Below are 12,497 nucleotides of genomic sequence, written 5' to 3' on the forward strand. Positions count from 1 at the left end.
CGCCCCCACGCCAGTCGGACCTGGTCTCGGAACAAAGGTTTTTTGTATTATTTTCGGTGTTGGTACGAATATTGACTTTATTATTTATTTAGTGTTCTGTCTGACGACAGGTCCATATGAACAGGATCCTTCCATCCTTTTCTCTTCTCGGACTGGGACCTGTTCATATACGTTCTTGGCAGATGATCCAGAAGTGGTTTGCCATTGCCTTCTTCTGCGTGTGAATGGAGTAATTGTTGGGATGCCACGGAGAAACCGGGGAAGCCCCCGGAGGAAACCTCCGTGTTGCCTAGACCACGGCCTTGCCCAACACAATTTATAAATTCTGGCACCGCCGGGAATCGAACCCGAGACACCAGGATTACAAGGCCAGCGTTCTAACCGCTAGACCACCGTGGCGTTGGAATATTGACTATCGGAAAAGATTTAAGCTCATTTATACTTTTAATAAGTTTTAGAATGCGCTAAAATTGTCAGGTAAACTTTCTAAGATTTGAGATGCGTGTAAAGAAGAAGTGGGAATTTATTGCTTCTGTGTGGTAAATTTAAATAAAATGCTGCAATACCAGTTTTGAGAAATTCTCTGACAAGGTTGACAGCACTGCTGGTTGCGTCAGCTTGGTGCAGCTGCCCTCGGGCTTTCTCAGCCTCTGTGGGCAAAGTCTGGGACAGCAGTATATCTTCGAAGTGCTGAAGTACTCGCCGTTCACGATCGTCGTCCAACCCACGAAAAATACAGACATTAGTTAGTTGTTTGGCGCCCAATACCAGCGTCCATATGAGAAATACATCAGCAAGGCTGCTGATGTAATTCAGCTTGTGCGCGTGCGCTGAAATTCTTCCCTGTGACCTCCGCTGTTCGCTAGAAGATTATTAGTATCTACTGCGCAGGTATTATTAGAAATCTGCGCTTTTCTTGTGAGACGTAAACATTGTCTCAAGGGCGCAAACGAGTTTTTTGTCGTCGTAACTCTGACGACGGGCCAGGAGACTCTGTCAAACCTTTGATGGAGTATAATTCAATTGTGTTTGGAATCACCGTGGCCGTCGGTTGGCAGACTCCGATGACGTCATGACTCGTTTGGTTGAACAGTTGCCTGCCTGATTGTCAGCGTTTCAATGAGACAAGAATCTAACTGTGAAAAGACAGGGGCTTTGCAAGAAAGTAGTTCAGTCGAAACAAAGACGCCATTTAACACTCGAAAGTCAAAGACTTCTTGGTTTTGAATGATAGTTCGTTTGTTTTTATTTAAATTTGAAACGTTGATATCTGTGTGTCGTGCATACACGCAAATCCATTTAATGGATCTTCTCGTGCATTCCGTAAAAACGTGTAAACTCGACGTAATGTTATAAGCGATACAGAGAATTTTCAGAAATTTGTTGACAATGACAAACCGCCTTGCATTGTCTGCTGGAAACAGCAGAATACTGCAGTGGACATACTCTGTGAGGATGATTGATGGAAGTTTTTGCCACTCTCAGCGAAGACGGAATCACATTTTGGTCTCGTATGAATTTAATTTTTAAGCTGTTTTTCTCGAGGCATCGCAATAAAGTATCCTCAAACCCTCTACCCTTAAGATTCGCCAAAAGGCTCAAATCGTGGGAAATGCTCGCTTGTTTCGTGTTGTTATCTGGGCGAATTTCGACAAGTCTCTGGTTTTAAGTTTCGCAGGTCCTGAAGAAGAACATGAAAGCTTAACAATCGCGATCTTTTATATGACGTTGAAATTGTGGGTATTTTGTTCTTTTGTTTTTTCGCATACAGCTCGATATTGGATACATTGATTTGCACCAAACTTGGCATGCTTTTTCCTTGTGTCCAGTGAGAGACATGGTCGAGACTCCGGTAAAAGTTTACTGAGTTCGATTCCGTGTGAGGGCGGCTCTGTAGCTCAGGAAGGTCGTTAGAAAAAAAGGCGCCAGTGCAGAGTTGTTTGCCCGGAAAAGGAGATTGCAGGTAAAAGGGCTATGCCCCCGTAAAGCTGTCCTGAGTTTGATTCCCGATGAAGATTGTTTATGTAGCTCGAAAACTAATTATGTCAGAAGAACGGCGCAAAGAACTTTTTTGTTGTTTCGGCGAGTGGATTGCAGGAGCTGAGGTCACAAACCCGAAAATTGCCCTGGGTTGAAATATCGGCGAACATGTTCCGTTTCGGGATAATGTTTTCGGAGATTTTGAGCGATTTACATCGAAGTAATGTAGACAGGAACCCATTTCTATGCCAGGTTCCGCGGGTTACGAGCTGAAGTATCGCTTGCATAACCTTATCAAAGTGACTGGCAGAATTTTCCCAGTTTTGATGCCGGAAAATTCCTCAGATGCTTCCGTTTCTTACCAATCTTCTTTTTCCAGAAGCTCGTCATGGGCCAGACAATTATTCATCAGTAATGTCGATATTGCCCTGTTGCCATGGAGGTTTCAGTTCAGTTCTTTCTGGCCTGTAGATGGCAATGCGCGTGGTGGTTTCTGTTACTGTTCCCAGCAGATGACACTGGATGCGACCTGCAGCTGATGCGTTTCCTGTAAAGTAGAACCGCGAGACTTGCCAAGTGGCATGAAGAGATGGGGCAGGTTTTTGTGTCATTTTCCACGCGTTGAGCGTCAGAAATTTGACGACTGTTCCACGACTTTATACTCCGAGTGAGCAAAGAATGAACTAATGCGATAATGAAATTAAGGACGTGATATGACGTAAGCAGCGCGCACTTTCGCTCTGACTGGCGGCCAACATGGAAATTGCCATTTGTTTCCCGCTAAGTGCCGTTCGCGTCAAGCAGAACTCTGTACGTGAATTAATGGTTGTGGTAAGTGTTCCGAAGGATTCACGGAATTATGGTAGTTCTGAAAACCAGAAAATTAGTCATAATTTTTATAATGTTGATATTTACTCAATTTTGGGCAAGGACGACTAAAGTCTTGTGAGACTTCAGGTTCTCATGGCGACACATATGAAGATGGCTGTCATGGCGTGCGTTTCAGGGATGCGTACTGCCTCTACTTATCACCCTGATGGTGGAGGCAGCAAGAATCTCTGAAACGTTGGTGAACTTCTAGCAGACTATGTGGCGTTACAACCCAGAAGACAGCCGTCTTGGGACCCTTCGCCTTGAGAACGTCGAAACCTGCCTCTTGGTTTTTCTGAACGCTAAACTCTTTCTGACACGAGCTAAGAACGGGCATCCAGGCGGTGTCCGACGGCGTGAACACTCGTTGCGCCTGTGAAAAAGACATCCTCGCACTTCGGCAGCCGAAAGGCATCTGACGGACTGGCGCGAGCAGGTTACGACATGACGTGACATGCGCCTGGGCTCTTGCGTAGTCGCAGCGAATTTGAGTGTTTAATAACCCAATTAAACTGTGTGTTGAATGGCAACTATCTCTAAGTATTTCACTGTGGGTCGCGTGACTCTTCGGTCGTCTTCTGTATCCCAGATGAAGTGCGCCTGCTACCCGGTTCCACCGTCGCCGAAATCACCTCTCGGCCGTTATCAGAAGCTGGAGGTCGCGAGAAGACCAAATGCGGTTGCTGCCCACGTGATCGTTTGCCTGCGATTTCGATATCATGAGAATAACACCGATCCTGTCAACATTCTGCACCCTCTTATCGGACACCCACAAACTAAAATTATTTTATAACTATCGTTTTTAAGTGGTCGAAAGATTATTTACTGATATCGATATTAAACCTGTTTTCTTCCTACTGAGTTTCACTGTTATAAGCATGTATAGCTTGGGTATTTTTGGACGCTGCTTTAATGAAACGGCGTGTGTAATTTTCGCATGGAGTATTTGTCGGCTGAGGCCGAAGTTTTCACTTGTCGCCTGCCTGAAGCGTCAGGAACACATTCTCCGCTTTCTCCGTCCGCAATGAAAGTCATTCCGATCTGACGTCACGAGATGTACGCCCTTCACCGAACATTCCTTTGAGCCTTTTAAATGCATTACCAGCCGTGATTCATATTACGCGGATCTTTCGCCCTGTCTCCCCTTCTTTGGGAAAAGAGCTTCGTAATTTTCGCTCTTCACACACTTTTCTTAACGCCCTTCGCCTTTCCTTTTGTAGGTCAGTGGACGTATCGCTCGACGCGCGGATTCTTTTTTGGTTGTCAGATAAAAGAGAAAACGTTCTAATTGCATGAATTTTATTCTTTGAAGGGGTAAATCGAGGAGAATGGGGCGCATGGACGGAGCGACGAGAAAAGCATGCCAGCAATTTTATTTTAGTAAGAATTCTGGAAGGTTGGCAGACACAACATGGGGTATCGAGCGATGGAAGGGACGATAATATTAAAAACTAACCCTAAAGTGGGATGTGCACGACGTCGATTGGGGTTTGTGAACGTGGCAATGATCCTCAGGGCTCCACACAAGGCGCGGAATATCTAGAGCAGGTGAGAGTCTCCCCGCTTGCAAAGAGGACTTCGCGGGGTTGGTCATCTCGAGAGACGTCGTCGGTGATTTTATTCGGATCCCCGATGCAACTGGTGGGTTATAATCGTGAAATATTCGACCGCTACCTTCGAAGTAATAATTCATAACCATCCTCTCAGACGAATTCTGCACTCGGTACGGAATCTAAAATAAGCATCACGTTTCATGAAGGAACAATTGCATTCGAATTGGAAACGATGAATTTCTTCTGGGATGTTGCGCCGTTGTAAAGAAAGTACGTGCGACGCTACTAGCAGACCGAAAAACGTCGTGCCTTTTCAGATTTTATGTAGACTTTACTTGTAATACTTCAAAACACTCGAAGGGAAAAGTAGGCGAGGAATTGAATTCCAGGTAGCCTACGTCACAGGGACTTTCGTAACTCTCGCGTACAGTGGTCTGGTAGAGGTTTACCGACGTTTCAGAGGCGCGTGTTGCCTCTTTTATCAACGTGGCAACATCGTAGAAGTAACCATATTTTTCATTCGCCTCCGTGAGAAACTGAAATCTCGACTTATCTCTCGTTGAATGTAAGCCCGGACATCTTGAAGGCGCACCGGGACCAGGCGAGCAATATCGAGCAAACATATTTTCCAGATCCGCTGTTTGCGATTGTGCCTACCCGCTGGCCTTCATACTTAATTACGTTTGTTACAAAAATAAGTTTCTTATTTGCAAAACTAATCTCACTGCTGGTATCACACCGCATTGTGCCGCGAACTGTTTCCTTGTATTTTCTTCTATCTGCATTACGTAACAGTCTGACATGTTTGCAGTCACTTGTTCTAACCGTGTTTCAGACACGACTTATTTAAAAGGGTACGAACCACTGTCAGACCGCCCTCGTGTGTGACTTTCCAATTCAAGGCGGTTGATGTAAAAAAAATACGTCTCGGGTTCGATTCCCGGCGGTGCCCGAATTTATAACTTGTGTTGGGCAAGGCCGTGGTCTAGGCGACACGGAGTTTTCCTCCGGGGGCTTCCCCGGTTTCTCCGTGGCATCCCAACAATTACTCCATTCACACACAGAAGAAGGCAATGGCAAACCACTTCTGGATCATCTGCCAAGAACGTATATGAACAGGTCCCAGTCCGAGAAAAGTATGGAAGGATCCTGTTCATATGGACCTGTCGTCAGACAGAACACTAAACAATAATAATAAGCCACGGTGGTCTAGCGGTTAGAACGCAGGCCTTGTAATCCTGGGGTCTCGGGTTCGATTCCCGGCGGTGCCCGAATTTATAACTTGTGTTGGGCAAGGCCGTGGTCTAGGCAACACGGAGTTTTTGTCCGTGGCATCCCAACAATTACTCCATTCACACACAGAAGAAGGCAATGGCAAACCACTTCTGGATCATCTGCCAAGAACGTATATGAACAGGTCCCAGCCCGAGAAAAGGATGGAAGGATCCTGTTCATATGGACCTGTCGTCAGACAGAACACTAAATAAAAAATAATGGCAAAGAGTTCTCGAGGTTATTCGGTTTCACGATGTTTCATTTCGGTGTGAAACAGAAATATGATACAGCGTTACGTCACAGCGAGGGTACGATCCTGTGTAATGCGGTTTACGAAGAACTGCGAAAAATTCGTCTTGTCATTTACTGGTTCAGCGAAGGAAGTTGTGTGTGATGGATTTTCTAGCAGCGTTTGATGCAGGTTTGTGAGAAAGTGTGGTACATTCGTGTAATTTGCTGCGACAGCTCGTAAGTTCCCAGATCGCATCCCGAACGGCAAATCGGCGGAAGTCGCTTCAACAGGTGGGAAGGCAGACCGCGTGTTGCAGGAATGTATTACTGCGCGTGTAACTTGACAGGCGTGCGAAGGGGCGCTGTTTTATGGCCAGAAAAGAAAAGTTTGTTCTCTCGGAAATTGTTGCCGCAAAAGCTTTTCATGAACGACGTTATTACTTTCACGAAAATTACATGCGCGTAAGTGAATTATGGGATTTCTGCCGTTGTAGAAACAGTACAATTGCAAGCGGAGTGCTTCCGTATTATGTTTACGAGAACTATGTTTATCTAGATTCTTTTAGCCTACTGATTTCAGGACTTGCACTCATGATCTGGCTCCATGCCATTTTTAAAACGTCTAGGTTAGGCGGATCATCAGTTATCGCCATCAGACCTGCAGCCTAATAAAGATTTCACGCAGACTCCATGTCGTAGGTTTTGCATTCTGTTAAAAGAAACTTGTACGAAGGTTGCACATCCTTCGAAAATCTGTCGCATTGTATTGAGTGGCGCTAGTGTCGCTTCCATCTCACAGGTTCGTCATTCCGCCATGTCTGCTTGTAGGAAATGAGAAGTAGAATTATGGGGTTTGCCCCCCACTGTCATAATGCCCATACCAAATTTCGGTAACTAACAGTGCGGTGTGTAATTTTCTTTTTCAAATTAAAATTACGTAACAAAGAAGCTAGAATGAAAATTACGGGACTCTTACTTCATATTTGAGGGCTCTGGTTATCAAGACAGGATTTGTGTGGCTCTCCTCAGACACTGAAGACATGTCACCCTAGTGCCCTGCACTGGTCACTGACTGACACATCTGCACGCCTTATCTGACCTGCTGACAGCATCGTTACGTATTACGTCCCCAGAGACGACGTACTTCGTAAGCAGCAGACGGCCAGCTGCTTACTCGGTCTCTACAGTGCAATGTTTATTATTACACCTTTCAGTCGCGGTGACGCTGTGGGGAAAACCGAGACGCGGTCTGGAGGCCACGTGACAGGCATGGCCCGGGCGGGAATCGACGAGATCTTCGTTGCCTCTGGCGTTGGAGAGAGTTCGTGCTGAGAGCCTCGCTGTTTGGTCGTCCGTTGCCATTTCGGCTTCTCCCCGCTTCTGGACGTTGTGGTATTATGCGCCGTGCCTTTTCGTTCTGAGAATTAATGCGGATTAATGTAGTTTTTTAACAAGCAACGCCTAAATCATTATAAAAGCCTAAAATGATATTATCCTGGAGTCGTATTTTCCCGAAGCAAGACATCCGGTATGTTCGTACGACCGCGTGACCTGTTTTCGTAGGTCAGTTCGATGACAGTCATGAATTTGTCTTCTGTTTTGAGGCAATTCAGTGTTAACTGACGAAAACGTTCTTTACACTTTTCCGAAGTCCTCGTATTTGTAGGCGTGTCCCATTCCAGAAATGTCTCCTGTGAAAGTTCTATGATTTTGTGACAGAATTAGTTGGTACCACTGCAGACAACTTCGTTGCGTGTCACGCACTTCTGCGTTCCCGTGAAGATGCTTTTCCACCTTATTTGCCGTGGCGATGGCTGAGCGTGGGCGACGTTGATCAGGCGAGGCCCCTTTGCAGAAAAACTTGGGAGGCTTTTTAAGTGGTTTCAATTATTATAATTCAAACAACCGGAAAACTACACGCATAAGGCACACTACGGCAACAGTGTAAGGAATGAGATGTGGCAAACCTGATACCTACAAATGCAGGTGCTATCGCCCCCTCCCCCCCACGTGGTCCGTCCACACGGCGTTACAACCAGAAGACCAACATCGACAACTGGAGCGTCGTTAAATAGCCTAAGAATCTGAGTGAGATTTAAGGTTCTGACGGCTCCGCCGAGTATGAAGATGGCTGCCCTCATCAACCCATAAGACCGCCGTCTTTAAGATCGATCTTCTGGCGGTGAAAACTGGATTAACAGTGAATCGTTTCTTCGGTTGATGTGCTCGCGTTGCCTTGGACACCCCTGTGCGCGCCTCGAAGCTTCGCGGGATCCATCGCGTTTTCCCGCGCAGGGTAAAGATCACACAACAAGAACACGTCGGAAGAAGGTGAGGGCGACTGGGGGAGGGGGGGGGGGTGCTCGCTGCGTTGAGGGGAGCGGGGGCGGTCAGTTTGTTTATTGTTGCTGCTGTTTCGCTCCGGAGAGGATGTGATGCTTCGCTGCTCGTTAAATGTGAGTAATTGTCGATTTTCTCTACACGCACGTCAGCAGGTCTTGTGGCCCTTCTCTTAAGATTTCGCGGTTTTGGTATTGTCGGCTGGCTTCAGAGCGTGGTTCACACTTTTTTTTGGCAAGAACTCGGATTACAGTTTGACCAGTTGATTTTTTTTTTTTGTGAGAGTCGAAATGCGTTATATTTTCAGATCTGTCAAGAATCGTGCTCGGCGTTTTGAAAAGAGAAATGTTTTGTAAAATTCGACTCAAGTGTCTCGTCCGATTAGCCGAGTGAGAATGTTCGCGGTCCAACGTTTAGGAGGCCACTTTTGCCTCCATAATCAGAGTCGATATATGATGGATCACACAAATCCATTCGTACACGGTAGATCGCCCGAGGAGATTCAACTGAAAAACTTGTTTCATTACTTTTTGTTCAGTGGCATGCGATGTTGGAATTTTACGTGTTGAACTACTTAAAATTGACGAACGTAATAAAGAGACCGTGAGACCATGTTTTCTGTGTTCTCAAGGTTAGGTTTGATCTCTGTCTTGGCTTGGATTTGAGGTTTTCACGGCGGTGAAGATGTCTGTTGATTGATCGATGTTGGCCGCATGGATCGCAATGCTATGTTGACATTTAAGTAGATCCAAGCCCTGAAGATGGAAGCATTGTGTTTTTTTTTCTCGATACGACATTGCAAGCAAGAGATCAATATTTGCGCATTGTTGTTGCCATGGTAACTTCGCAAACAAATCTTTACCTGTTTTAATATTCACTAGAATAAAATTTTAAGTAGGACAAGCGCCTTCTGGGGTACGTAAACAGTTTACTAGAGATTTTGTGAGGTTAGGTTTGTTCACCGTCTGGTCTCCTGTCTGGGAGCAGCACAAACGCACCAAAGAGAATTTCATCTGTTTTTTTTCTACGTGTAGAACAGGAATTGATTTGTGTATCGAGAGACTGCGTGGTTGGAGGACGGAGAAAAAGGGAGCTTTTTGTTTTGTGGTGTCTGGGTGCTGCGTCGGAGAATAATTTTATACGCATGTACAAAATGTCGATTCGAAAACCTTATGGGGGTGGGGGTGGTGGTTAAGAATGACGTGGGTGATGCGTAGGCAGTTTTATTGAGTATTCTGATAATGTATTCACAAGGTTTACCTGCTCGCGCCATGGAAATGTGATAATGAACTGGAATAATGTCCTTTCCAGTCCATTTTGTATTTTATCTTTGAAAGGAAGACTTTAACAGTCTTGGTCTGAGGTTATCATCTTCCTGCTGCTTTGATAAGCCTGCTGCAGTATGACCTTCAGATAATGCTCACGTTTGGCAATTAAAAGTAATTAATTTTCAACCCAGAAGAAACAAACGCAGCACAAATTTTGTTATGAACTGAAGAAATTTAGTTTCTCAGAAAAAAATATTTGCTGTTTCGAACCCCAGCTTTCTGTTTCGAGTTGAGGAGAAGGAGGAGTGGTCAAGGTGATATTTGGTGCAGATTTGCTCTTACGACCTCTTTGGTGCCTCAGAGCGTGAGAGGTTAAATGTTGCCCCGTAATCATGAACTGTTTGTTCGTGTGGATTGTAACTGTCCACAGCCATTTCATGAAGGCTTTTCTGCGTTGCCTCAGGCTTCAACTGCTCCGCCGAACCTCCACGCCGCTGTGTACCTTCACAGCACCGGTAGGTAATACAGATCTTGTACTCCTGTCGTGGGCTTTGGGCCCGAGGAGGTCTCACTTTACTTGATTGGCTATCGGACTCGTGACGTTTTGCCGGCTGACATTACGGTAATGTCATGTCCAGTTCTAGCATCGACGCGATTCTACTGGCTGACGAGACTGAGGGGGGGACACACGGTTCGATTCTCGGTCGCGTTACCTGTTCCTCTGTCTCGCCTGTGCCTCGTCAGAGGCCACAGCCGCCTCCTTCTAAATCTTTACCCATTTATTTGTGATATCCTTTACCCATCTTATTCGACTCTCAGTTGTGCGGTTGAAACGACGTCGTCGTCGAATATTTTACCACGCGACGAAATGTGTGTCGGCTTCACCCCGGCCGAGCGAGGAACAGCGCGTACAGGATTTACCGGAGCTGCTTCACCTTCAGAATTCCCAGACTCGCCACACCCACGGTCGCACCAACTGCCGTTTTACGCTAACGTTCGTCAAGTCTGATTTAACCTCAGCTTAATGCGACGGTAGTCTGAGGAGGATCTGTTTCACGCGAAGAGAAGAGCTTACGTGGCCTGCAGACACATCTTATTCTTGCCTTTTCTTCAGTTTCGACTTATGGAAGGTAAAAGGATTGTACTTTTACTGGAAGCTCTTGAATGAAGAGCACTTTCAAACTTGTTCGAGTGTGATTCTCACCACAGCAGATATCTCAGACACAAACTCAGTCATTCGCTCGGCAGCCATATTTGCATATATGCGTATCGGAAGTTATTTGTGTTTTCAGTGGTAATCAGAAGGTTACGGAACAGTTGGTTCCAATGTTACTAGAATATCACAAGGACCTACTATCTCTGACCAGGTCAGGACACTACGTGTTGGCTCCAGGATTTCTCGGAGGAAGACGTTTCCAAAAAGCGCTCCTCCAGTGAGTCATCGAGGGTTGAAATTTGACATTTGCTGTTGCGACAATTCATCGGATAACAGCGCAGAACTTCACTCGTTGGATGCCCCATCTCCGTGAGAATTGTTTGCTCTTGACTTATTATCGAAGCCTCGTTTATTAACAGTGAAATCGTCCGTTCTCATTGAACTGTTTAACGAGGGCTTTCCCCCGTCATTCAATCTCACTTACGTTCTTCGCCGATTTAGTAGAATTATTCTGCCACTGATGAAGTTAGCTCGTGGACGTGAATTTAAGGTTTAGAATGATAGAGGCCCCGAGCATTCGTGGGTAACTTTGGACGTTGTAAGTGTTTGTGCAACAGTTTGTTTGTTTTTAAAGCAGTGTCTCATTCTCCGCCACTTTCATTTATTTCCGTTCTCTTCGTTTTCCGCTTCGAGTCCCAGGTTCACGTCTTTTGCCGTGTATTTGAGTGGATTTGAGCCGAGGACATTCCACTGTAGTCTAGCGGTCAGAACACTAGCCTTGTAAGCCTGGGGTCCCGGGTTCAATTCCCGGTGGTGCTAAAATTTATAACTTGTGTTGGGCAAGGCCGTGGTCTAGGCATGACGGAGTTTTCCTCCGGGGGCTTCCCCGGTTTCTCCGTGGCATCCCAACAATTACTCCATTCACACACAGAAGAAGGCAATGGCAAACCACTTCTGGATCATCTGCCAAGAACGTATATGAACAGGTCCCAGTCCGAGAAAAGGATGGAAGGATCCTGTTCATATGGACCTGTCGTCAGACAGAACACTAAATAAATAAATAATAAGATGAGGTGGTCTAGCGGTTAGAACGCTGGCCTTGTAATCCTGGTGTCTCGGGTTCGATTCCCGGCGGTGCCCGAATTTATAAATTGTGTTGGGCAAGGCCGTGGTCTAGGCAACACGGAGTTTTCCTCCGGGGGCTTCCCCGGTTTCTCCGTGGCATCCCATTCACACACAGAAGAAGGCAATGGCAAACCACTTCTGGATCATCTGCCAAGAACGTATATGAACAGGTCCCAGTCCGAGAAAAGGATGGAAGGATCCTGTTCATATGGACCTGTCGTCAGACAGAACACTACAAAAGGAGCCGAGGAGGACCGCGGCGGTCAACGCCACCGAGGGTCGTCGTCAAACTTGCGGTACGATCTTACGGACATTTGCCGTGTGTTGAGTAACAGAACAGCTTCTGTCGAAAGGTCCGTGAGTTTTGGATCCCTTCTTGTTACATTATTTTTTTTAATTTGTAGTTAACTGAACCTACGGCATGTGAAGCCGACAGTGGTGACATCTAACATCTGAAAATGCCTTTTGAAGAAACTCGGTGGGTAAAATACATCTCTCCAAGGTGAAAATGCTAATATATTACTTTTGCACGATAAAGTAACTCTGTCAAGAAAGTTTAAATTTGCATACAAAATGTAGCAAGGGGAAACGTTCATATTTCCATGAATTCATTGAAGAAATGAATTGGGCGTGGCAGTCATTAGGAACTTTGTCCTCAGTCGTAGGACTTGGGGTTTTAACGGCGGTGATTCAGAATAT

At 45.8% G+C, this 12,497-nt stretch overlaps 1 protein-coding gene across 4 annotated transcripts in view; it reads left to right on the plus strand.

The window, feature by feature from the left end:
- Positions 1-12,497, plus strand: part of LOC110839552 (DNA-binding protein D-ETS-4) — a 40,986-nt gene that overhangs the window by 7,220 nt on the left and 21,269 nt on the right. Inside the window, exon 1 of one of the 4 annotated variants that reach the window (XM_087340485.1) lies at positions 8,296-8,365. The exons of 2 other annotated variants lie outside the window; for them this stretch is intronic. In XM_087340485.1, the coding sequence (XP_087196611.1) occupies positions 8,345-8,365 (21 nt within the window). In that variant the 5' untranslated portion in view covers positions 8,296-8,344. Of the gene's footprint in view, positions 1-8,295; positions 8,366-9,477; positions 10,648-12,497 lie in introns of those variants that run through there. One more of the 4 variants, XM_087340496.1, reaches the window with a different exon arrangement.

Source organism: Zootermopsis nevadensis, unplaced genomic scaffold (assembly GCF_977971745.1).
Source record: "Zootermopsis nevadensis isolate Lab colony 2312 unplaced genomic scaffold, Znev_1.0 Znev_ptg000003l, whole genome shotgun sequence".
Taxonomy (NCBI): domain Eukaryota; kingdom Metazoa; phylum Arthropoda; class Insecta; order Blattodea; family Termopsidae; genus Zootermopsis; species Zootermopsis nevadensis.